Here is a 26260-nt window from a genome sequence, read left to right as displayed (position 1 = left end):
TGGGAACATCTTTCTGTTTGTTTGTTTCTCACTCTGTCTGTCACCCGTGAGATGGGACAGGACTATTTACCTTCGATCCATAAAGGTAATAAGGCTGGACGTTGGCGGGCTTATCTCGTTGTGGTTCCTGGGTGAAAGGGATGGCAGTTCGGACAAAACTAGAAGAAAAGAGATAGAGAAGCCATTAACTGAGGCTGTCGCTAGGATGGAGACAGCAGAAGGCCTCCTACTGACACAGCAGCCTGTCCTAGCTGGCTGCTTAGTGAGGAGCCATGCCTTCCTGATACCCTCCTTCCGGTTACTGTGTGCTTTCCCATTCTTCTCAAAAAATGGGGGAAACTTGGAGCCCACGAGGCACAAAAGTTAAGGTGTGCTGGATCTGCATATGGCTCCACTTGTCACCTCCAATTTCGCTCAGGAGCTGAGTTAGTGAACTCTTCCTATAAAGGGCGGGCGAGCTCTGCAAGCCAGGTGTCCCTGCTGTAAGCACTGGGCTCTACCCTGACCATGAAACATCATAGACTACACAGCACCCTGGTGAACATGGCTGAGTTCCCGTAGAACTGTGAACATTAAATCATCTTCACGTCATCGCTGTTCCTCTTTGGATTTCCCCGTAACCACCCACTAATGATGGTAGCTCTGGGCTGGGGAGGCAGCTCAGACATTAAGCACTTGCCATGTAGGAATGAGGGCCACAGTTGGGATCCCTAGATCCCATGGTAAAAATGCTCAGTGGGTGTAGCTGCTCCTCTATAATTCTAGCCTCAGAAATGTGGAAAGTGGACTCTGAGAATCCCCAGAGAAACCTGGCTCAACAAGCTAGCTGAACACGTAAGCTCTGGGATTGATTGAGAGACCTAGCTGAACAGGCAAGCTCTGGGGTTGATTGAGAGACCTAGCTGGACAGGCAAGGCCTGGAGTTAGATTAAGAGACCTAGCTGAACAGGCAAGCTCTGAGGTTGATTGAGAGAGCCTGCCTCATCATTGAGGCAGTATAAGAGTGACTGAGGATAATTCCTGTCATCAACCTGGGGCTTCAACATGGGTGTGCTCATGCACATGCATTAACACCCACATACTTGTGCACCCACACATATTCAAACAAACATACAGGAGTACAACAACATACACAAACAATAAAGAGGGAACAAACACTCCCCCCCCCAAAGATGGCACCATTTCCAGTACATGGGCTGCTCAGAGCCAGTCTCAGGTCATATACTGACGTCGTGGCTGGTGACAAGATAGGACATGTAGTTTGTGGACAGGCTATAGTCTGTAGCCCTGACTCAAATGCGCTATGAAGTCAAATCTTGAGGAAGCAGGGCATATAAAGATTCAAGTACACCTGGGGGTAGAGTCTTCCCGATTCCTTCCGTTCACCCAGTGTGGATTCAGTCTACACCTCCCAGGCTCTAGGGCCTCAAGCACTTCCCCTACACACATGTTCCACCTGTCCTTGTGTTCTTGCTTGGGTTGTGAATAAAGGCAGTAAAGGTCCTGTGTGAGGAAAGGTCTTATCTCTGCTTCAGTGCCCGCTCCAGAGCTGTGCGCTCTCTCCAGGAGGCAAGTTCCACTCTGCAAAGAGGCCTGATGTGTACACACATGTCCAGCTATGTGTATGTCCTTAGGAATGAACCACGTGATCAGAACATTGTCATTCATCGAAGCCTTCTGGGGCGAATGAACACATGGTGGTCCTGTCATGGCCCATGGGGTCTACCGTCTGTTCGTACTTTATCCTTCACAGCTGCTGTGGGGGTCCCTGCATGTGTTATAACCAGTAGGGAAACGGTCCAGGTGACGTGAAAATGTAGCTCAACTCAACTCAGCTCAAATTTAGTTAGCTGGTGCTGGGTCAAAACCTCTGGAGCCTGACACCAAGTAGTTTATTTTTTACACATTAAACAGATTAAGACTTCGGAGAAAAGTTTCCTTGTGACAATTATCACAACAAGACTTTAGGCCTGGCTACACAAAAACTCCTCCACAAAGTACATCTCTTTAGCAAAGCACCTATGACCTTCCCTATGAGAAATATTCTATTGACTGAGGAGCGATGCTCAGGATAAGGGCCTAGGGAGGAACGGCTTGTAAAAAGCGTAACAGCAAGCTCTTTTGCAAAGTACATGGGACCTCGTTCACAAGGATGGGTTCTATTGATTGAGGAAAAATGCTCAGGATTCTGGGGGATTTGGTGAGGGCTGGCTTTACAGAACAGCAAAAATTACCGGGTAGTAACGGACCAATTCTCACCCTTCTGGGTGGAAAACAGGTGTGGACTTCTTTTTTTTTTTTTAATTAATTTATTCCGATTACATCTCAAGTTTTATGCCCGTGTTCGTCTCTTCCTGTTCCTCCCTCTCTCCCTCTTTCACCCTATTCCCATCCCCTAGGTGTATGACAGAAGGGGGCCTCCTCCCCCACCATATGGTCACAGCCCAGGTGTCAACTTCTTATATTGAGGAAGAAAGCCTGTGTGGTGAGCAGTTGTGCGTTTTCTAGAACTTCTCTGTGAGCGCATGCCCTCCGCACGCTGCCTTTCTCCTTTGTCCACTTCCAACTCCCCTAGTGTTACTTTCACCCCTAGCTTCTCAGTTATGTACAAGTTCTGCTCATGGCAGACTTCTGCTGTTCACTTTACTTATTCCTGCCGACCCTTTATAGCTCACCCCCTGCATCACTTTATAGGAGGAGAAAGCCTTCTGTGAGGTTTGCATCATTCCCAGACTGGGTCAAGTTGGGTTAGAAGGCTCCAAGAATCTGGATGGCATGTGGGTTGTTCACTTCCAGCTCAGAGCCTACACCCAGGGGCATCTCCACAAAAAAACTTGTCACGGCAACGGACAGAGCTGCTAGGCCCAGTTTGGAGGCAACTGACCACAGCCTCTTTTCCTGCCCTGCCCCGTGCCCCGTGCACAGGGACTCCCTTACCGGTTTGTGGATCCGTTGTAGCAGTAGTTGGGGAGGAAGTCAAAGTTCAGCTCCCAGAAGACATGCAGGGTGATGCGGCCATAGGGGGCAGACACGTTATGATTGGCTTCTCGGAACATGGCGTCAAAGCTGTCTAGTGTCATGTGCTTACAGAGGAGTCGGTGTGTGAGCCGGTTAATCTCCAGCAGCCACTCTAGCTCCTGAGAGAGAGAGAGAGAAAAAAACCAAGGCTGCTAAAGGGTTGAAGGTAACACAGACAGACAGACAGACAGACAGACAGACAGACAGACAGACACACACACACACACACACACACACACTGAACACTCCTTGCATTGAGAGGAGACCCCTCTCAGACAACATTTGACCTCCTATATAAGGACTGGGATCCCCTGCAGTGGCACAGGACAGTGTTCCCTTCTTCTGATGCTCTTGGAACAAGAGAGGGAGGGAGACCTCTGACCGTGTGCAAAGCCCGTCTGCAGCCCTTTGGGGTAGAAAGCATGTTTGCACGCATTCTTGTTTCTTCATTGGTGAGGAAAAGGCCTATCCTTAGTGTCAGTGTCATAAGTAATACTGCGACTCACTAGAGGTTATTTCTCCATCCTGGAGAAAGCACTAAATAAATAAGAGCTACCACCTGCTTAGGGTTAATTATTCAGTTGAAATAGGACATTTCCAGGTTTTGGCAAAATGTTGTATGATTTAAATAAATTAGTACATTCTATATGTATGTGCATATATTATATATAAATATCACACACATATACATACGTAGCATAAATAGCACAAACATTATGTATATATGCTGTTTAAATGCTCATCAAAGCCTTATGAGGTCAGTATCGCTGCAGTCCTTACACGTGTGAACACCGAGGCTTTGTGAAGTTGAGGTGCTTGGCTTTAGGTCCAGGAACTGGGCTCTCAGCTAACATTCTTAGCCAGGATCAAATTACCATTGGACTTTTTAAAGGATGTGTGTGTGTGTGTGTGTGTGTGTGTGTGTGTGTGTGTGTGTGTAGAATGCTTCCTCTTTTGGACTGAAGGTCCTGAGGCCCCTGAGGCACCTGTTGTCTGTACTCAGCCTCAGTGACCGGGAGCCTGTGTGTGCCTGAGGCTCTGATTGTGTGGAGTCCCACCTTCAGGCAGAGGGTGAGCTCAGAGTTCAGGATGCTGTTTGTTGGGAAATACAAGAGACAATGAAACCCTTCTGGTTGAGTTTCATTTCTTGTTGCTCAGCAACTTGTCAGTTATTATTATCCAAAACCATCACAGTCCAAATAGGAAGAAAAAAAAAAAAAGCTCAAGTTCCGGGGGAACCTGAGGCCACTGTGGCCACGCTTTGGTGAGGCCAGCTTCACGGAGTGGTACCACTCTTCCTGTTACAGAGGGGAGAACTAACAGGATCAGAAGGCCAATAACATGGCCAAGGTCACGCAGGTCACAGACAAGTGTTTGGGATGACGTTTCTGGGTCTTTGGGTTCCAAATCGTGTGTCCTTGGTCTCTTTAATACAGCTGCCTAGAAAGACTAGAAAGAGGTTGGAGGTCCTTTGAAAGGGAAATGATATAAATTCGGTCTTTATATTGTAAAACCATAATGGGATGGCAGGGCCCAGCTTCCCTAAGGAGCTCAGTGAGTCACGGGCCACAAAGACTTGGCTCTCTTCTCCTAAGGCCCCACCCCCATCCCCACCCTGCAAGCCTGACAAGTTCACTTTGGTGGGGGGATCAAGGCCTCAGCCCATACTTCCAACATTGTAGCTGTGCAGCTTCCAACTATGCATGGCTGTAAATGGCTGTAAACATGCAGGCCAGAACTCATGGCAGTGGGGCCAGGCAGGCCATGTATGGGAGACTAGCTGGAGTGGAAAAGGGCGTCTTACAGGATGGGTCATCTGTGACAGGGTGGGCAACCCCATCACATAGGGCTGGGCCTGGAGCTTTGACACTTTAGCCGACTGTTGCCATGCTACAGAGGGCCGGGGATGGCAGACCCTACAATTCCAAAAGAATGCTAGGGCTTGGATTTCAACCATGGGGTGGCAGTCCGAAGAACATTCCAGCTCTGTACCAGGAAGTAACTGAAGGGCAGAACTAGACTCAGCTCTCTGCTGCTATCTCTTCTGCGGCAGCTCTGTTCCCCATTGGCGGAGCGTGGGTGATACAGCGAACAGATAGTAACGGCAACTGCAAATGAGTTAATTTCTAAGATCACTGAGCCCTGAGCACACAGCGGGTACCCTGTTTTAGGGATAAGATAATGAGACTTGGGCAAGAGGAGACAGCACTCAACTCCGCTGGTGTGGGAACGGCAACACAAAAGCAAAATGGGAAAAGAAATCAGCCGGATGGGCAGGTTTAAAGAACCAGCGTGCAGAGAATGAGACCGAGAGGAGGAGGGGCTGGCCGTATTAGAGGGACCACAACTCTGAGGGTCAGGGAGATTCCAGCAAGCATCTGAGAATTAAACAGGTCGGGTGGGCCTGTGGGGAGGTGACTACAAGCTGAGGAGAGGCGGACCTCCCTGACTGAATCTGCAGTCAGCCCTTCGAGTGCTGCCACCTGGGAAGGCTGGCTGGATTCTTCCTCGGATGCTTCCAAATGCTACAATGTTGCCTTGAGATTTCAAATACACCAGTAGGCAAACACCGCCCGCAGCCTGGCAGTCTGTGAGACTCCCTGCTCAGCACACTTACACAGCGAGGTGACTGACTCCCACATTTTAGAACAGGTTTGAAGGCAGAGGAGAAAGACACATTCCTCCGTTGGTTCGTTTCTGCCATTGCCAGGAAGCAGAGGCTGCTCAGCCAAGGCTTATAGAAACCGTGCCTACCCGGAGGGAGGGATCGCTATCTCATCTGATTATACAAGGGCTTTCACTGCGTGTTTTCATTTTGTTCTAGCCAAGAGAACATTCAGTGTCTTCCAGGGAGTAGGCAGAGGCCATGGACGCCTGCTCCCCTCCACCCCCCAGACACGCTCATTAGTGGAAAAGAGGAACACACCGATAAACAAAAGAGAAGAAAGTCAAACTCCTGCCTCTGGAGAGATAGCACACAGGAAACAAAACTGTACTGCCCAAGACAGAGGCAGCCGAGTGATTTCAGGGATGTGAGCTATCTACGGTTTCTTCAGGTGAGTGGTTGGGATACGTCCCACTAACAGATGCTGTAGCTATCACACACCACCCACTAGAGAACGCTGCAGCTCCACTGTCCTTTTCTTTAAAATAAATAAATAAGTAAATAAAAGTAAAAAGCTATTACTTGTTTGGCTGGAACCCTTGCTCGCCCTTCCACAAGCCGAGAAACCCCCTCTGCTCTTTTTCCCTCAATCTGGCCTGCAAGGAGACAACTCCAGGCTATGCGTTTCAGGCAACCCACCCAAGAGGACCAGCCTAAGAGCTCAGTTTTTAACCATATATGGGCAAAATCCCAGCTCCTAGCTGACACGTCATCACTCCTCGCCTAAGCGCCACAAAACCCCCTTGCTTTAGCCAGGATGTGCAACTTCACTGACCTCTACCTGAGAGTTTATTAACCGCCTGTGAGAGCTGCCTCCTAATTAGACCTATTTTTATTCTACTTTTAATCTGGTCTAATCTAGCCTATGTTTGTATCACTGAGGGAGAGGGGGGGAAAAGCCTATTACTGCATATTAACTACAAAGACTCATTCCAAATTCTTTCCAAGTGAGTTCCTACTGTTGTTTCATAGTGACTCTCGGAAGTGGCCTCCAGTATCTTGTTTCCTTTAGAGGTGAGGAAACAGGATTGGTGATGATGTGTAACTTGCCTATGAGCACAGAGCTAGTCACTGGCAGGACAGGACCGGGATAGTAAGTACGGCTGATTCTGGTCTTCTAGTTCAATGTCCTTTACGCCACCTCTTGGAGAGAAAAGTGACTGGGAAAATTCCAGCTGCTGCTTTCTAGCAGGGGACAGGTTTGCTCCTGACTGTGCAACAGAACTTGCTGAAAACTCTACAGGGCATGGTGAAGAATGAAAACACAGGGTGGTGGTCAAAGCCACTCAGTATTTCAAGATGGAGACACAGCAGAACAAACAAGCCATCAGTACAGCCCTTCCAGACCCTCGACAGCTACGCACCCGCCAAGTGACCTTGTGCTACATTCTCTAGCTCCTGGGGACTCTGCCTGCTCTTGCGCCACTCTGTAGATCTAAGGACACACACAACCAATGCTGAGTGATGGTCCCCTCTGATCTTAAGGAGTTTCTCCCCTGCTCCCTTCACCTGGCTGCCGGCCATAAGGAGGATGAGTAAAATCATTCCCATCCCATCCAAGTCTTTTTCTCACCCCATGACCACTCTGGTCAGGTGTGAAAAAAAGTCCCCTGCTTCTCTTGAACTGGCCCGGAAGAGCCTACAGCTATTTCCAACCCCCTGAGGCATCTAAGAGTGGAAAGCCTACAGGCCCACCCCTGGATCTTACCACAATGGAAGTCAGGTCTTCACTCTCAAAGCGGCTGATTGCCTGGTCCAAGGATTTGTACATGGCAGCAGAAATCCGCTGGGTGATGAGTCTGTTCAAGTCAATTGATCTACCCAGCAGCTGAATGGCAGAGGGAGGTGGGGAGGGGGGGGGGAGAACATTACTTAATATGTACACAGATATCTGACAAGTAAATACAGTGCACGGGGAGGGGACCACTAAAATTATAAAGCGCATCACTGCGGCAAGAGATGATGTAGAGTATAGATAGCACCACGAAATCTCTTGACCATGGCAATTCTATTTAATTCTTATCTATGTGAATATTATATGTACATGTGGCATATGTATAATGGGAATGCTTGCAGGAGAAAGAGAAAAAAAATGAACTCAACACAGTGAAACACTCATCCCTATGAGTCTTGCTAGCCTGGAGACAGTTGTATATTGTTTTATTCTGACTTCCCTGAAGGCTCTACCTAAGTGGTCCTCAACCTGTGGGTCACAACCCCTTTGGGGGGGCGGTCACATATCAAATAAAATTCTGCATATCAGATGTTTACATTAGGATTCATAACAATAGCAAAATTATAGTTATAATGTAGCAACACAATAACTTTATGGTTCCTCAACATGAGGACCCTTATGAAAGGGGTCACAGCATTAGGAAGGTTGAGAACCCACTGGTTTATCTAAAATAAAATACAACTCAGGCTGTGCAGGGGAGGCTCAAGGTGACCTCTGACCTCTGGTAAATGCTTCTGTTGACACCCTAGATTCAGCCCTGAGTGAGGTTCACTCTGTGTCTTCCTGTGCTCAGTTCACAGTCTCCAGGGAGCAGTAGCTGCCTTAGCCCTGGCCTACTTTATGCCTTCATGGGAGCGATTTTAAAGGCAGGCATATGGAGGGCTGATTAAAGGGCGGGAAAATACAGCTTCAGCTAATTTCCGCCGGGATCCATATGGGTGTTATTGCAGATGCTATGAAGACGACAATTACCATTTATTGAGTACCTGCTGTGTGCACTGTGCTTTGCTAGGCGCTAAGTGATCACTCAGGTATTACTTATCTTAGGACACATTTCCTCCTAGCCAATTAAGGTCCCATAAGGGGATCCTGTGGCTAATTCTGGCTGCAACTAATGGTGCTCGCCTACTGAGCCTTGTTTTTTCTCTCTTGTGACTAGACACTGGCGATGGATGCCCAGAGAGTTCAGTGTACATTCTTTCTTGCTCATGTCAGCATCTTCTTGGCCTCAGCTCTGTTCCTTCACAGAGGCCAAGGACCACACAACAACCACGCAGATATCACCACACGCGGGCTGTTCTGCTACCAGTCTGGCCACTGGCAGGGAGAGTTTAGCATTTGTGGTGGTACCGGTCCCTCACCCTACCTTAGATTAGCATTTTAAAAGAGAGAGAGAGAGATGTGTTCTTGTCCCCAGCAGTATTTTTCCTATATCTGGGGTCAAATGTTATGAGAAACCACTGGATAAAAATGAACCAGTTTGTACCCCGGGTTTAGCTCAATGCGCTTCATTTAAGGGGGTTGTGCCGTTCTCATTCATTTCCGGGGTGGGTCTACCTGTCTCTGTGTGACAGTGAGTGCTGAGGAAGAAAAGGGGACTGCTCAGGATGGTAGGGCATAGTGGGCAGGGCTTCTCAGAGGCCAGCCGGAGAGGAGCCAGGAAGTCTAAAACTTGCGCCAAAGGATGCTCACTACTGTTTGTAACAGATTCTGAGGCTCTTAGGTCTGGGTGCAGACACTTCAGGCAGATGGGAAAACTCACCCCTCCTCCACCACACAGTCTGTTCCTCCCATTCCTCCCCACCACGGCTTCCTCCCACGCACCTGGACATGTCTCTGTTTTAGCAGCGTCTCATAGCGGTTGGAGGGTGGGTAAGGAATGATCACTCCATAATTCTTACATTCGGCTCGAAAACGTTTATCCAACAGGACACTGGAAGAGAGCAACGTGAAACAGGTGCACTGGGCGTGGTGGCAAATAGCTCCCCCACAGCCAAGCTACATCTATGCCAGGCCACATGGTCCACCCAGAACACACAGTCTTAGACGTTTCCAACAGAACTGTGGCTGCTCTAGACACAGTTCCTCAGTTTCTTTTCAGGCCACAGAAGCTCAATATGTGACGTGGAATTTTCTAAGTTAAATGTGGGCAACCCAGGGCGGAGACTCTGTTCTTCACTTATGACAAAAGCAATTGAGTGCATTCAGAGTATATCCCGATGAAGATTCTAGGTGCCAGGGACACCCAGGTCCCTTCTGCCCTCACAGTACTGACTTTACAATAAAGAGAGACCGATAAGCATGTGAGCAATCAGGCTGGAGAGATGGCTCAGCAGATAAGAGCACTGGCTGCTCTTTCAGAGGTCCTGAGTTCAATTCCCAGCAACCACATGGTGGCTCACAATCATCGATAATGAGATCTGGTGCCCTCTTCTGGCTTGTAGGTGTACATGCAGGCAAAACACTATATACATAATAAATAAATCTTTAAAAAATGTGAGCAAGCAAGAGAATTAAATGGTTTACAAGAGGAAACATGTGCATAGTGTTCATTGTTCAACAGGCAACACATACACACACATAAGCATACACCTGGAGACTTATATACACACACCACCTGCACAGACACAAACACGTGGACACACACATGCCTGCATATGCATACACATACAGTTATTTTTAATGTTGCAGCAGTCTTATTAGCCATGTGTACTATTTTTATCTTCCACATTAAGGGATAGGTTGGACAGCCCTAGTACTTGACAACAAGAAAGTAGGGTCATCTGGGGTTAGGAGTTATGGAAAGTCTTTGTATTTATTTATGTATTAATTTATTCAGGACAGAGGCTGGAAGACAATGCTAAGGCCGAGGTAAGGTTATCGCCCATACAATGAAATTTGGTCTGTTTGAGAAAAGGAAAGGCAGTCAGGGTAGGTAAAGGGAGTGAGAGCTTGCAAACCAGGGTCATCATCTTAGTCTACAGGCCAGACCTTGTGAGACCACAGAACCCCTGTAGAGAGGCAGGATGTAGAGATGAATTGGAAGTCATTTAAACATTTTAAGTGGGAAAGAGACATATTTAAACTGGCACGGTCCTAAATAGCAGCCACAAGCCATGGTGCCCAATGAACGCCTCAAATGAGGCAGGTCCAGACTGAGATCCAATGCCAGATACATATTAGGCTTAGGAGCTTTAGGAGGACACAGAGCTATGTCTTTAATATTATTTGCACTGATTCCATGTTGAAATGTTAGTGGCTTTGGTTTGTTGAAGTAAACAAAACATTTTATTAAATGTCTGCTGTTTCTTTTCCTCATTAAAATATGGCTGCTCTAAAACGCTGAGGAGGGTGTACATGGCTCCCACTTGTGGTGGCATGCTATTTCAGATGGACGGCCTTGGCCTGTGTTATTCTTTCCTTCTCTGAACTTCCCAGCTTCTCTCAACTTCCATCTTTTTGAAAGCACTATCTTGCAGGGAAAGTTGCTAAGGGCCATTTTTCAAATGGGGTTAGGTATGTGTACGTATGGACACTGAGGCAGGATTTCTCTTTGTAACAGCCCTGGCTGTCCTGGAACTCATTCTGTAGACCAGGCTGGCCTCAACTCACAGTGATCCTCCTGCCTCTGCCTCCCAAGGGTTGGGATTAAAGGCATGCCTCACTGCACCTAACTGGGGATATGGGTTTTTTTTTCCTAGACTCGTTTTGTAGACCAGGCTGGCCTCGAACTCACAGCGATCCTCCTGCCTCTGCCTCTGCTGGGATTAAAGGTGTGTGCCCCCATGCCCCGCCTGGGATATGTGTTTTTAAAGATGAATTTTTACACCCTTTCCGTGTGTTTGTGTGTGTGTGTGTGTGTGTGTGTGTGTGTGTGTGTGTGTGTGTGTAGGGCAGAACAGGGCAACAGACCCCCTGGAGTTACAGGTGGTTGTAAGCTATCTCACATGCCTACTAGGAATTGAACTCGGGGCCTCTGGAAGACCATGACGAGCTCTTAACCACTGAGCCATCTCTCTAGTCCCTACTATGAGATTTTATAAGCTAAATATAGAAAGTCCCCATGATGTAACATCCCTGAGTTTGCTTACAAAGAGAGCACCAGCATAGTTAGGATCAGAATTGTCTTCGAAATGCTGCCTCCTTTGTTGTTACTGCACGCTACCTGATCTACTCACACCTACTAAGCAACTACTTAAAATGAATGCGCCTTGGTGCTTTCTATCTACTTAATATTTAGGACCCATTCTCTTTAGCCAGAGCAGGTCCTGTGTTCATGGCATTTCCTGTGCAGTGCTTGTCAAGTCTGTCAGAGCAAAATGAAGCCAATCGCTTCCATGGGGGGAGGGGAGGGGCGGGCAACTGAGATGGGGAAATCGCCCTTGGGATGGCTGATTGGTTCATCTCAACTTCCAGCAAGAACCATAATACATTTATACAAGTGGATTTGTCTTCATGATCGCAGCTTTCTTGCTTTCTTTCTTTCTTTCTTTCTTTCTTTCTTTCTTTCTTTCTTTCTTCCTTCCTTCCTTTCTTGCTTTCTTTCTTTTTTGTTTTTTAGGGATAGGGTTTCTCTGTCCCGGACTCGCCTTGTAGACCAGGTAGACCTCGAACTCACAGCCATCTGCCAGCCTCTACCTCCCAAATGCTGGGATTAAAGACGTGTGTCACCACACCCTGCTGATTGCAAGTTTCTAAAACCCAGGAATTCATTGAGGATGGGGACACCAGTGGTTAAATCGGTATCTTTCAGTAAGTACTGATAGGCCTATAAATCTGACACACCTCCAACCCAAACATCTCCGCACACCCATCCTTACACACATTAAATACATTCTCCATAGATTTATAGAGAGTGACGTTTAAAGATAAAAATCAAGTCGAGCCACCGCTGTGCTTCTAAAAGCATTTTGTGGCGGTGTATCTCTCTCCAGGACTTTCCAGGTTTAACGTGCCAGGTCACACAGCCCGCCCTCTAGTGGCCTCTGCCATGAACTAACTGAAGCTTCTCACCAGCCCGATGCAGGCAAGCATTATTTTTGTACTTGTTCTCCCAAGGCTTTGACAAGAAGTTCCCTTTGCCTGCACATTCTGGACTGGTCCTCCACGCTTTTCACTTAACTCCCTAGACTTCCTTAAGATGGCCTTGATTAGCTCAGGTCTGTCGACCACATATTCCCAGAGTCCCAAGCGCTGTTCTTTCACGCACTTCCTTCAGTTCTTCTCCCTCTTGTCCTCGTGAACTGTAGACCTCATGAAGTATGTGTACACTATCTACCTATTCACCATGCCCCAGCCCGTGGGAATTGCTCCATTTTCCTCAGGTGCTGAAGAAGGGAGAACAGGGAATCACATCCTGCAAGCCCCCCCCCCCCCCCGGTCTCCAACACCCCCCCCACCGGGCTGAAGAAAGGATGCTCCTCACAGCGGAGGCTCCCCTACCTGCCAGCCATGGCTTTGTAGTAGGCAAAGATCTGGTCCGCCAGCTTGTAGACAAACTGATCAAAGCATAGGTTCACCTGGTGAGGAGAAAGCAGTGTGGTCAGTGGTCAGTGGTCAGTGGGTCCTGTCTGCGTGAATCACAGAAACACAGGCAGTTAGGAGGGCCCCAGGGCAGGGCTGACTGATGTGCACTGAGGGGCAACGTAACAGCCTTGACAGAAAGGGTCAAACGAAGAAAGCGTCTGTGACTGTGACGGGTACATGTCACAGTTCGGCCCTTTGCTCCTCCGGCTTCAGGTAGGTAGTGAGGAGCCCAGGAACCAGCCCTTCCCCCATACTCCTTTTGGTCCAGGAACAGAAATGAAAGCCCCGCCCTCTTATGTCATGACTACCCCTAGCAGCCTGCTACCCCAAAGACTTTGTCTCATCCTTGTTATTTGCTTTCCCTGGCTCTGCAGAGTTAAACTTGAGAATGTCCTTAGCAATAGGGAAGTGCCCTTCTTCAAGCTTTCCTTAAATCCCTCGGTTTTCAGTGTACGAAGCCTTACACCTAAGGGTTTTGCAACATTCATAGGCTACTACGAGGTTAGGGGGAAAGACAAGCTGACACCTGACGTCAAGCATCAGAGCCATATCGCCCATTAAGGAGCAGAGCAAAAAGTGGCAACGTGGATCTTTAAAAAGACTAGGCTCAGCTGCCAGGTGGTGGTGGTACGCGCCTTTGATCCCAGCCCTTGGGAGGCAGAGGTAGGTAGATCTCTGAGTTCAAGGCCAGCCTGGTTTATAGAGTGAGCTCCAGGACAGTCAAGGCTACACAGAGAAACCCCATCTTGAAAAACAAACAAACAAACAAACAAACAAACAAACCAACCAGGCTCTAGCAACAGCAGGGCAGGGGACAGAGCTAAAGGTGGGGATGCATCTTTGATTCCTTCCTATTAAGTCCTCAGCTTTGTGAGATGAAGCCTTTACTTAAACGTTTCTGTACCTATTATTTGACACCCACTATATTACATAGAGTAAAACCCACAGCAGGAGCTGTGCTGGGTGCTGGCTTCACACCCTCGGTGCTGGCTTCACACCCATGGTGAGGCCTCCTGCCTGGGCCTCTGAACTTCGTGACCCTCAATGTGCCCTCTATGGAATCTACAGGGTCAAAGCAGGAGTGTTCATTTAGACCCCGCACTCCCTTTCTAGAACCAACTCTGAATTCTTGTCCAGATATTTCCTGCCCCTCTAGAGGCCCCGATGGTCATTTCCAGAGCTCAAGATCTGCCTATGGAATAGTTAGAGGCACCATTTGCAAGCTGAGGTGTATATACACACGGAGGTCCTTACAGTCCCTTATGGTGTAGCACAGACTGGGGACCAGGACAGAAAGGAGTGGGCCATTGCGCACTGTCATGTTTGACAGCCTCCGCTGTCACAGGGAGTATGAATATTGTTTCCTGGAAAGAGTCACTGACCACCCTCCTCCCCATTTTGTGTCAACTGCTAAATCTTGGACAATCTTGGGAGAGACGGCAGGAAGGAAGGAAGCACTTGCCTCGGCTTCGATCTCATCGTACAGGAACTGCTTTTTGAACTTGGTGAGAGCATAGTAGGCGCTGTCGTTGTATAGATCCAAGGGGTAAAGGACATACCTGTGAAGGGGCACAGAGTCATGGGGGGCCTGGAAAAGGCGTGGCGCGAGAGATGAGCCCGATGGCTTGGAGCTGAAGGCCGCCTTCCACCCTCCCGCTGTGTTCCCAGCACCTCCATTTAGGAAGGTCTTGCTTCCAATTTGCACACAGAGATCAGAATCCATGATATTATTGGGTCCCCTGGTCTAAAAACCTTATCCTAGGAGGATGCTTCTTGCTTCCTAGCTGATTTCTCCAGTATGGCTGTTATGAGATGGACAAAGAGAGGAAGGGCAGGTGGGGCTGGGGCCCTTTTAAACCCTTTTAAGGCCTAGGATAGAGTTCAATGCCTCATTTATACTCAGTGTTTTGTTTTTTTCTTTCTGTAAAGCAAAGAGCTCTGTGGCTCTGTCCTCCCCGTCCACCCCAGGAACTCCCTGGTTGGCCCAAAGCTGCCTCTTACTCCATCATGGAAGGTTCTTTGGTTTCCAGGATATGGTCCGTTAGAATCCAGGGCATAGACATCTCAATGGGGAACTGGATTCGCCGGCCCATGGTTAACTCCAGGAAGAATTCTCGGAACCAGAGCTGGGAGAGGTCACAGCACTGCTGAAGGGCTTCTGGAAACACAGGGAGAGAGCTGCAGCTTAGCAGAAAGCGCTCACACACCTCAGCGGCTGCTATGTATTGGCTGTCACTGTCAGGGGCATGGTAGGTGTGTCACACATGGCCCTCCCCTGTCTTGTGCCCAAAGCCAGCTTAGTAGCCTCTCTGATGAATAGCATCTGTCAGCTTCTGAGAGGTTATCCCAAAAGAAATGGGATTTATACACAAACCCTGTTGATAGGACACACCTACCAATGTTGACTTTCAAGGAAGCATGGCCCCTTGGCCCCTGTGTGTGGTAACCTTGGATCTCTTACTACTTGGAGGTCTTGAAAGCCCAGCTTAAGCACTTGGGAGGCAGAGGCAGGCTCTGTGAGTTCGAGGACAGCCTGGTTGACAAAGAGAGTCCAGAGCAGCCAGGACTACGAGAGAAACCCTGTCCTGAAAATTGGAAAAAAAAATAAAAAATAAAGAAAGCCCAGCCTCTCAGAGCAGAGGAAGAGGAAGGTACTGGACTGAGGTGCAGTCTGGAAGTGTCCACTGCTAGGAGCAATGACTATTGTGAAAGTATGAAGGAAAATGGCCCCAAAGAAATGCAAATCAAAATGCAACTGAGATTGCATCTTACACAGGTCAGAATGGCTAAGATAAAAAACACAAGTGCCAGCTCATGCTGGCGAGGATGTGGAGCAAGGGAAACACCCTTCCATTGCTGGTGGGAGTGCAAACTTGCACAACCACCTTGCAAATCAGTATGGTGCTTTCTCAGAAAAATTGGGAATCGATCTGCCTCAAGCCCCAGCTATACCACTCTTGAGCATATGCTTAAAGGACACCCCGTCACACCCCAAAGACACTTGCTCAACTATGTTCATAGCAGCTCTATTCATAATACCCAGAAACTGTAAACAACCTAGATGTCCGCCAACTCAAGAATGGATAAAGAAAATGTAGTATGTTTAACACAACGGAGTATTACTCAGCTATTAAAAACAAGGGCGTAATGAAATTTTCAGGGAAATAGATGGAACTAGAAAAAAATCATCCTGAGTGAGGTAACCCAGACTCAGAAAGACAAACATGATATATACTCACTTATAAGTGGATATTATCTGTAAAGTAAAAGACTGTCATACTACGATCCACAGACCCAGAGAGGCTAAGTAACAAGGAGGGATTGGTGTGTGTGTGTGTGTGTGTGTGTGTGTGTGTGTGTGTGTGTGTGTGTGTACAAAAATCTCCCTGAGAAGGGGAAATAGAATAGATTTTCTGGGTGAGCAGGAGGGATCAGGAGTGTGGAAGAGAGTACTGAAAGAGACAACAGGCATTGGGGTGGTGGTACCATTTTAGGGGCAAGGTAGAAACCTAGTGCAATGGAAACTCCTTGGAATCTACAAGGGCGACACTAGCGAAGACTCCTAGTACTGGGGATATGGAGCCTGAACCAGCCGTCATCTCTCACCAGGCAGGGCTTCCAGTGGAGGGATTGGGACACCAACCCAGCCACAAAACCTTAGACCTACAGTTTGTCCTGCCTGCAAGAAGTGCTGTGGGAAAGGTGATGCAGAACTTGTGGAGTGGCCGACCAATGCCCGGTCCAACTTAAAACCCATGCCACAAGACGGAGCCCATGCCTGACGCTGCCTGGAGGGCCAGGAACCAGAGACTGGACCGCCCTGAGAACTAGGACTAGGATAGAGGTAAACATGACTGGCGGGGGGGGGGGGGGAGGTGGCTGGGGGGAAGGAAAGAAAGTCAATGAAATGACTTCATCCAGCAACTGATGGGAGCAGATGCAGAGACTCACAGGCAAACATCAGGCAGAGGGGCAGGAGGGACTATAGGAGCCACAGAGGTCAAGGACATCATAAGAGCACGGCCCTCAGAATCAACTAGCCAGGGTTCATAGGGCGTCACAGAGGCGGAAGTGACAATTAGGGAGTCTGCATAGGCCTGACCTAGGTCTTCTGCATATACGCTATGGTTGCGTAGTTTGGTGTTCTTGTGGGGCTCCTAAAAGCGGGAGCAGGGCTGTCTCGGACCCTTTTGCTTGCTTCCAGAACCCTTTTCCCTCTACTGGGTTGGCCCCGTCCAGCTTTGATATGAGGGCTTGTGCCTAGTTTTATTGTAATTTGTTATGCTGTGTTTGGTCAATATGCCTGGAAGGGCTGCTTTTTTCTGAAGGAAAACAGAGGAGGAGAGGATCTGGGTGAAAGGGGAGGTGAGGAGAAGGACTGGGCAAAGATTGGTGTGGGGGGGGGGAACTGCAGTCAGGATGTTATACACGAGAGAAGAATAAAGAAAAAAGAAAAAAAGAAAAAAAATGGCCCCATAGGCTCACAGGGTCTGGTGCTATTGGGAAGTATGGCCTTGTTGGAGGATTGTTGGAGGAAGTGTGTCCCTGTCTCTTCCTGCTGCCTGTGGATCCAGATGTAGAGCTCTCAGCTCCTTCTCCAGCACCATGTCTGCCTGCATGTCACCGTGCTTCCTGCCATGACCACTCTGGACTGGACCTCTGAACTGTAAGCCAGCCCCAACTTAATGTTTCCCTTTCATAAGACTTGCCTTGGTCATGCAATGGAAACCCTAACTAAGGCGGTACAACCGAGTTCATAGCTACTGCTCACCGGCCAAAGGCCGACCCAGTGCACGGCCGCGCTACAGACACGCGTCCCCAGTATGCTTTCCCCTTCTAACCGATGGCTACCAGACAAAGTCATTTGGGACAGAATGCGTGCAACAGAGCTTGGCCTTTCCTACCTACCCGCCCTCCCCCCAACCCCCCCCCCCCGCCCCCGCCCCGCAAGCTGACAGAAAGGCCTTTCTTTTGGTTGGTTTTAAAGTAATCTTTTGCCCTTGAGAGCCAAGTGTGGCCCCATGTGTTTCAAGATTCCGTCGGTCTACAATTTCCAGTCTGACTGGTCGCCTTGGCTGCCTTGGGAGGTGGATGCCCTGTCTTCGCTGCACCCTGCACCCCCCCCCGACCAGGGCCCCGCGCACCACCCACTCCCCCCCCCCCCAGGGCCCCGCGACTCACCGCTGATGTTGAGCAGGTGTGTGAAGAAGAAAGATTGCTTGTGGAAGTCCTCTATGGCAAGGACGATGGGGCCATCGAGGCTGCTTCTGAGCGTCTTCTTGGAGCCGCTCTTGTCTGCGATGAGCGACTCGAGCATGGTGCGCACCATGTACAGCTTGAAAAGAAAGGGGAGGGAAGGTCAGGGTGGCCCTCCACGCTGAGGAAGTGCGTGCCTTCCCTACCCGCCTCCCTCCCTCGTGCTTTCTTGTGCTCTCAAAGAGAACTGTCTTAAGGAAGCACGGATTTAGTCAGAGAAGTGGGTCTGGAACCACAGAACCTTCTCTCCCTGCTCTTCTGGGACCCAGCACATGCCAGGCAAGCATTCCATCACCAAGCTCGCCGCCCGCCCTCGTGGAAAACCTCCGAGATGGAGACTGACCAGCTTTTCAAAGTTCTCTGCCTAGGGCCCACAGGACCCCTAGGTGGACCTGACGATGGCAGGTAATTAAGGCCCACGAGAGGCTCCTGCCTTCCCTGCTTAGCCAAGGGTGTGGACATCCATGTCACTCTACAGTCACTCTCTGATTTTCCCAGATGACCATGGTAACAGCATGGATGGGGCACTGAACCAGGAATCAAAAGAGCCAGGTTCAAAGCCAGGCACTGCCATTGACTTGCTGTGTGACCTTAGACAACAAAGCCTCCACTCTGGGCTCCAGTTGCCTTTCCTTACAGGAGGAATTGGACCAGCTAAGCTCTCAACCCAGTCTCTTTCAGCTCTAACATTGGGAGGAGTTATGCAACAGACAAAGCTCAAAACAGCCCCCCACCCCACCACCTTTTTAGGAGCCTCTGTGTTTTTGAACCTGCCAGTGAATGCTGGCGCCCTCTGGTGGCCTGGGCTGCATTGCACAGCCTTCCCGGGATTCTGGATGGAAATCCAGTTAAGTCCACAGGAGGCTACAAGACACTAACTCCTGCCTACAGACTGCCCTGCATGCAAAGGGCCAAGTGCACTAGGTTTGTTCTTTCTGCTATTCTCATATTTTTTTTCACACCACTTGTCTTTGAATCTGAGGGCTGGAAAGGGCCTTGAGGAGCCAGGCTAGTCTGTTCCTGCTGCCTCCCGCAGTAGGCACCCAAACCAACCCAGCCAGGCGGTGTTATACCAGGGATCGGCAGCCTCTTCGGCCCTGTGTGCCACCAGTGGGGTGAAACAAAGCCCTCGGGGACCACTGGCAGGCCTGAGACATAGACAGGAGAGAAGGAGGAGGGAATGGGAGGGCAGGAGAGACAGGGAGGCGGGAGAGAGAGAAAGAGAGAGAGAGAAAAGCGAGAGGTATTGTATACAGTGGGAAAGCCACCACAACTGCAGGGGGCCACACGTAACACGCTCCGACCTCCCAACAACCATGCTACTCTCTGCTGCTTCTGTATGGGCCCTAGGGTCTCACCCACCATGGGCCTGGCAACACTCACAGATAGTTGGCATGCTATGCTACCCTACGTGTGTATACCCTTCTGTGGGGAAGGGATGACCACTGTTACTGATTTCCTAGACAGTCCACCCTCTATGAACCTGTCAGTAGGCCTGTCTCTCGGTACAGCGCTAATGATGCCTTGGAATCCCCAAAGAAAGGAGGCTGTGGTGACTGCATTCACATCCAGTTCTCCCTACTGGAAAAGTGGCTTCATTCTTTAGCCAACTGTATTAGTTTAACAGGGAGTTTAACAGGGAGTTTAAACCCCCCCCCCCCACCCGGGACAGCCTACTGCTCAGCTCCATGAGATGCTCGCATCTTCTACTGCATGCCGAAGGCTACGATGGAGCCCTGGGGTGGGCATCAGGAGACCTGGGTTCTTGTCTCACCTCTATTCATCTTGTGACTTGGACAAGTCACTTCCCCTTTCTGAACCTCAGTTTCTCCATCTGTGATAGGGGGAAAGGGGGAGTTTTCCTCTCAGTACGTTCCAGTTCTGGGGCTCCCGAGGAGTCAACTAAACATGTCTGTGCTATCAACCTAGCCCAGTGGCACCTAGGGGGTGGAGCTTAGCTTTCAGTGACCAATCTGCAGTTCTCAAATTATCTACAACGATGCCCTCGCCTGTCTTCGGTCTATAGCGCCTCCATCCTTCTCCTGTCCCAGCTCCTCACAGGCCCTGTCTTCATCTACTTCTCAGGACTTACCCCACCAGGGCACTCAGAGTTAGAAAGCTCTCTGACCCACAAGTATTTCAGACCTGTCTATGGAGGCTTCTTTGGAAGGTACTACAAGCAGAAGACAAAGTCCGTGCACATCGGAAACTGCAGAGCTAAGTGATGATAACCCTGTTAAACACTCACCCGCCCCAGCCCTGCCCAGACATGGACGCACACAGAAGGAAGGGTCAGAAAGGGCCTCAGATGGCCCGAGTCAGGTGTTCCAGAGTAGAGAAGGCTTGAAAGGCCCTGTAAGGAGGAGCTTCCAGCTTGAGGCTTCTGGAGCCTGCAAGACCCTGGCAGTTTCAGTAAGGCTCATCTGTTTTCAAATACCACAGAAAGTAGATCAGGCAATACTTTTCCTACATCGGCAGTGAGAATTGAACTTCGTGATTCACTCTTTTTCCCCATGTAATTTTAAGACTGTTCTGGATAAGCACAGGCAATCATCTTAATGTAGAAGGTCCGGCGGGGAACCCAGAGTATTCCTGACAACCAAACTTTCTCTAAGGGAAGAGGCTTGCCAAGCTTGTGGGCTGTCTTTGGAAAAGGGATGGGAAAATTAGAAAAGTTAAGGGTTTTATTGTTAATGTGATCTCATCCAAAGTTTTCTTTCTTCTTCTTCTTCTTTTTTTTTTTTTTAAGAAGATGATCAGAGCTAAGAGAGGTTAAGTTACTTGCCCAAGAACATAGGGCAGGTCAGAGGCAGAACTTTTAAGTTCCCATGCCAGGATGCTACTATAGGCCAAGGGGCTGGCGTTATTACAATACACAGACCAACCAATCCCTGCCAGACTCCTCCTGTGCTGTAGAACGTGAGCTTTACAGGGCTACGAGATAGCTGGGTCAACGGCTGTGTGCGACCAACACTGGTCAGATTCGACAACTGAGGCACAGAGAGATTGTGTAACATGCCCAAGGTCACACAGGTGTCTAGGACTAGAACCCAGGTCTCCTGAATCTGAGGCCAGTAGTCTTCCTGTGTATATCAAAATGAGACATCAGGAAAAGCCTAGAGCAGCTGTTAGGCCTGCCCTTCCTCACAAAGATCCCGGTCCCACTACCCCGTGGTTAGGTATGTTGTCCCTTCCATGGTCCAGCTGGCCTGGAGTCAGAGGAGCCAGGCTGCCCAGGAACCGCTTACCTGTGTGCTAGATGGCCCCACAGCACGGCGGGGCACCTTGATGTCAAAGCCACCTTTGGGGTCTTTCTCCCCTCTTAAGCATGGGTCATTGGGAGGTTCTCGGCCTCCCTCCCAGTCACAGATCGTCTTGCGAATTGCCTGCAGGACACTGGGGAAGAAGGGGGAACTTAACTCAGGAGTCTTCAAGAGTGTTTCTAGGCCCCACAGTGTCTTGGTACCTCCTGCATTAATGTTCTGAGTGTTTGGGAAGTGCATTCACTCCTGGACCCACCCAGGGATGCTGTTAACAGGGTCAAGGGGCTTTGAACAAGTGGCTGCCGTGGCTTTGGTGGCCATCGACTACCTAAGAACTCAGCTTTAAGCCATTCAGGGGCCTGGAGGACGAGTGCTAGGGGTGGCGAGAAGAGGAAGGAACTACAGGGGCATCTCATTAGCACCACTAACTCCATGGCTGAAGTTTCCATAACAGCTTCTATTTATAGCCTACCCGCTCTACATGGTGTGCGCTGAAGTCTACACATAGATTATGTCCTTTCACCATCCCCCTGGCCATGGACACAAGGACTCCATCTTACAAACAAGGAACCGACAGACACTCAGAGGACTCATTTGAATGATACGCGTTTAGACAGCTGTAGGTTTGAGTTCAAACTCTAAGTGGAGGCTTGGCTTATCACAAACATCCACCCGCCAGAGGGTCTGTGTGTTTGGGCGCCATGCTAGAAGCCAACTGAGCTAGAAGGCCCTCCTCTTCCAGCCCTGCGATCCCACAGTCCTGCAGCACCCTGAATGGGACTGTCCGAGGACCCACCTGATGAGGACATTCTTTTTCTTGCGCACCGCTTGCCGCAGCGGCTCCCGCAGCGTCACCTGGGCGAAATCCTGCAGGGCTGCGTAGATAGTGTTGCGGATGGCCTGGTTGAAGACACTCTCCATTCTGCCCATGAGCACCTGCAGGCCCTTAATCATGGCAATCACCTGGTGGGCACAGAGCAAGGGTCAGCCTAGCTATCACTTAGCAAGCCATCTGCTCACACTGCTAGGTCACAACTAGGTAAGAAACGGTACCAAATGCACACAGATCAGCGCTCTGCTCCCTCCGTCAGTGACCATGCTAAAGGGGAGCTCTCATGCACTGTGGCTGGACGTGTCAACTTATACTTCTGCCATTCTGGAAAAAGGATGGTATTTCCTGAGAAGCTACAAAGAGAACCATCCCATGATTCATCCATCCTACTTCTGCAGGTACCTGAGAGCAATGAAACCAGTGAGTTGAAGAAACACCGGAAGCCAGTGTTAACTGACAACAGCCAGGACAGAATCTACAGCGCGTAGAGACAAACTGGGTTAGATGTAAACAATGCAAGATTATGCAGCCATAAAGAAGAAGTTCTGCTATATGTAACAACATGGACAGAGCTGGAGGGCATTCACCATATTAAGTTGGGCACAGAACAAAGCTTAAAATAAAAAAAATTTAAAACAGAAAGAAAGAAAGAAAGAAAGAAAGAAAGAAAGAAAGAAAGAAAGAAAAAGAAAGAGGGGCCGGAGAGAGAGAGATGGCTCCGTTGGTGAAGCGTTTGCATTGTAAGCATGAGACCCAAGTTCAAACTTCAGAACCAGCAGAGAAAAAAGTGAGCATGGTAGAGTGCTGGGAGTTCAGTGCTGGGAGACAGAGCAAGTTGGATTCTTGCGGCTCAGTGCTCAGGTAGCCTAATTGGGGAGTAGAAGTCCAAGGTGGCCAGCTCCTGAGAATGACATGTGAAGTTGAGTTCTTGCCTCCACATGTACAAGAATGTATCTCACACACACACACACACACACACACACACACACACACACACACACACACACACACAAGTCCTGGAAGGATACAGTGGGCAGTAACGGCGAGGTGATGGCTTGTGTATATAGGAGTGCACTTGGATAGGAGGGACAACTTCCAATGCCACGTTACAGTGGGAAAGCCGCACTGCATGAGTAGCTGCGGATTTCAAAGTAAAATAGCTACTAGAGAGGAATTTGAATGTTTCCAACAACAACAGTAATTCAAAGTGATGGATACGCAGATTTGCTGATCTGACCTTTACATAGTGAGTCCAAAATCCTGACACATCAATCATAGTGGACCTTATGGATAGTTATAGCCATTACGTGTTAACCCAAAATAGAAGACGATACTTGTACCTTGCTACAAAGGCAAGACTGTGCTTCGTGAAGCAGGTTACTGTCATCCTGGTCCATGCTCTCATTGCTGACTGTTGACCAATCACAGCTGGCCCTTGGACTACACCCTGGATATTACTCCTGTGGGTTTTTTGGAGATCTCTCTACCAACACAGACATAAACTCTACCAAACCAGACCACTGTTTCAACCACTGGAACATTTGCTAAATCTTCCCTTTGGAAGAAAGTGTCCGATAGCTGCCTGACCCTTTTCTGCAGCCTTTTCCCCAAAGCTGTCGGGAAGACACCTCTGCTTCTACATGTGCAGACGACGGAAGGGGGAGCTTGTGTTGGGACAAGTCTGGCTGGCCTCAGTCTTGGCTGTTCTCTGGGGGCTGTGTGCCAGAGGGCCTGTGCTCTCTCTTTGGATGACCGTTTTCTCCTGGCCCTGAGCACTCCCTCCCCTTCCTGAAGGAGGCGGGCAGACATCTGTGCAGCTGCCGTCTGCTGCCCAGTGGGTGTGGGAGGGACAGGAGTGATGGATTAGGTCGGAGACACAGTCTCTATCAGGCCATCTTCCCCAGCGGTAAACCTTGTGAGAACACATGGGAATCAGGCGGTGAATCAGCCGTCACACAGCGGTCACACTCTCTCACACCCACAGTCATGTGTCTGCCTGCACGCACCAGGCTCAGCACAGAAGGCCCCATGGCTAGGAAGGCCCTGCTGTGCACGTCTATGTGTGAAAAAGCCCCGAACGGGAGCCTTCTGTTGAACAGGAAGGAACGAGGGAATGAATGCCGAGCTTACACGGGAGGATTTTTTTTTTTTTCTCTAAATAGGTTAAAGAAACAGAACAAAATAAACAAGACACACCCTAAACAAACAACAACACTAGCAATTAGGGTGAGAAACCTGGTCAGAAGGTGAGGCTGTCCCTAGAAGCCAAAGAGCAAAATGCTGTGCTGCAGTAAGGTAATGAAAAAAGAACTTTAATAAGGGAGGCATTCAAAGGTGGTCAGGCTCTCAAAGGTCTGGGCTCCTGGCCAGAGGTGAAATTAAAACGCACCCAGACAGGGGCTAGAGAGCTGGCGCAGCAGGTTAAGAACATTACCTGCTTTTGCAGACCCGAGTTCTGTTCCCGACACCCACATTGGGCATCTTACCGTTGCTTGTGATTCCAGCCCAAGGCCTCCTTAGACACTCACGTGCATGGTCTCTCACACAGACAAACCCATAATTAAGACACTGAGACAAATGGATAGACACCGAAGGGTTTGGAATAGCTCCAAACACAGGGTGGGCAAGGCTGTAGGACCTGAGGGTAAAATCTTCACAACTCAAGACTACTACGTAAAGATTTCTTAACTAGGATCCCTATTTGCATACTGTAAAATATGTAGATTAGCTTGGACTCCAGCAAAATATGAAGGCAGAGTTCTTCAAAGGCACTGCCAAGGGAACAGAGGCCAAGTCACCAAGCAGAGGAACCTGCTCCCAACGCATGCTTGATCAAAGTTTTGTGGTGAGGATATGGAAGGAAACTCCCACAATTTAACAACGAGGAAGCAGAACACAACCTTTCTCCATGGGCAAGGACAGCCAGGTGGTGGATGCAAAATGATTGATGGAGGAAGGCGGGTCCGTGTGGGTGGGGCCATCCCTGGGCTGGAGGTCCCTGATTCTATAAGAAAGCAGGCTGAGCAAGCCAGGGGGGAAGCAAGCTGGTTCGCAGCACCCCTCTGTGGCCTCTGCATCAGCTCCTGCCTCAAGGTTTCTGCCCTGTCTGAGTCCCTGGTAACTGAGTTCCTTTAATGATCGACAGCAACATGGAAGTGTAAGCCAAATAAACCCTTCTCTTCCCTACTTGCTTTTTCATCACGGTGTTTCATCGTGGCAATAGAAACCCTGGCGAAGGCACATTGTATTTTGATCACATCTGCCTTCACTTCCTCTCGACCCTCCCTCAGGCCCTTCCAATTTCATATCCTCCTTTAATAAGTACTTAGTTATTCATCTGTTTCTTTTGTTTTAAGCCCGAGTCCACTTAGTGCTGCCCGTACACCCACAGGCATGGAGTCATCCGCCTGGGCATGGGGGACTCAACCAATGGCCACACCCTTAAGGAAGAATGACTCTTACTACTCCAGTAACTAGCAACTGTTCTTCCACTGGGGGAGGGAGGCAGGGCCTCAGGAACCTTCTAGAGTCTATGCTGGGATTTTTAAATTATCTAGGTCCCTTCATCACTTCTTAGTAACCTGGATTGGGGGTGGGGAGGAGGAAATCAGAAAAAGGGCAGCAAGTTAAGATGACAACATTGTTGGGCGATTAAAAGAACTCCAGGAAGCACGGGGGGGGGGGGGGGAGGGGGCAGCAGTTCCGGGGTGAGTGGGGAGAGCAGGCCATCAGCACACCCACCTCCACAAAGGCAAACTTCTCCTCGCTGGTGTAATTGTAGCGCGTGGCTCTCTCGTATTCTTCCGCTGTGCCCGGGCAGTCCTTGTTGCAGAACTTGTCTGTGGGGTGGACCAGCTTCCAGGAGTACTGGGGAGAGAAGAAACAGCCGATGCCTAGCAACTGAGGTACGGGCAACAAATTGGCCAAGCCATACCAGGGCACGCTAACGGGATGGAGAGCTGAAG

The 26260-nt window shown here is 49.3% G+C and overlaps 1 protein-coding gene across 3 annotated transcripts in view; it reads right to left on the bottom strand.

Annotated features, from left to right (window-relative positions):
• CYFIP2 (cytoplasmic FMR1 interacting protein 2) overlaps positions 1–26260 on the bottom strand; it is a 126528-nt gene that overhangs the window by 50579 nt on the left and 49689 nt on the right. For 2 of the 3 annotated variants that reach the window (XM_084763956.1, XM_084763955.1), the window contains exons 13-24: positions 26037–26162; positions 22260–22426; positions 21449–21596; positions 19274–19348; positions 18126–18279; positions 14946–15102; positions 14407–14503; positions 12861–12937; positions 9243–9351; positions 7392–7511; positions 2938–3137; positions 71–158 (exon numbers count right to left, since the gene is read on the bottom strand). In XM_084763956.1, the coding sequence (XP_084620082.1) occupies positions 71–158; positions 2938–3137; positions 7392–7511; positions 9243–9351; positions 12861–12937; positions 14407–14503; positions 14946–15102; positions 18126–18279; positions 19274–19348; positions 21449–21596; positions 22260–22426; positions 26037–26162 (1518 nt within the window). The remainder of the gene's footprint in view (positions 1–70; positions 159–2937; positions 3138–7391; positions 7512–9242; positions 9352–12860; positions 12938–14406; positions 14504–14945; positions 15103–18125; positions 18280–19273; positions 19349–21448; positions 21597–22259; positions 22427–26036; positions 26163–26260) is intronic. The other variant, XM_084763957.1, reaches the window with a different exon arrangement.

Source organism: Acomys minous (genome assembly GCF_964271855.1).
Source record: "Acomys minous genome assembly, chromosome: 16".
Taxonomy (NCBI): domain Eukaryota; kingdom Metazoa; phylum Chordata; class Mammalia; order Rodentia; family Muridae; genus Acomys; species Acomys minous.
This window is presented reverse-complemented; position numbering and strand designations above follow the sequence as displayed.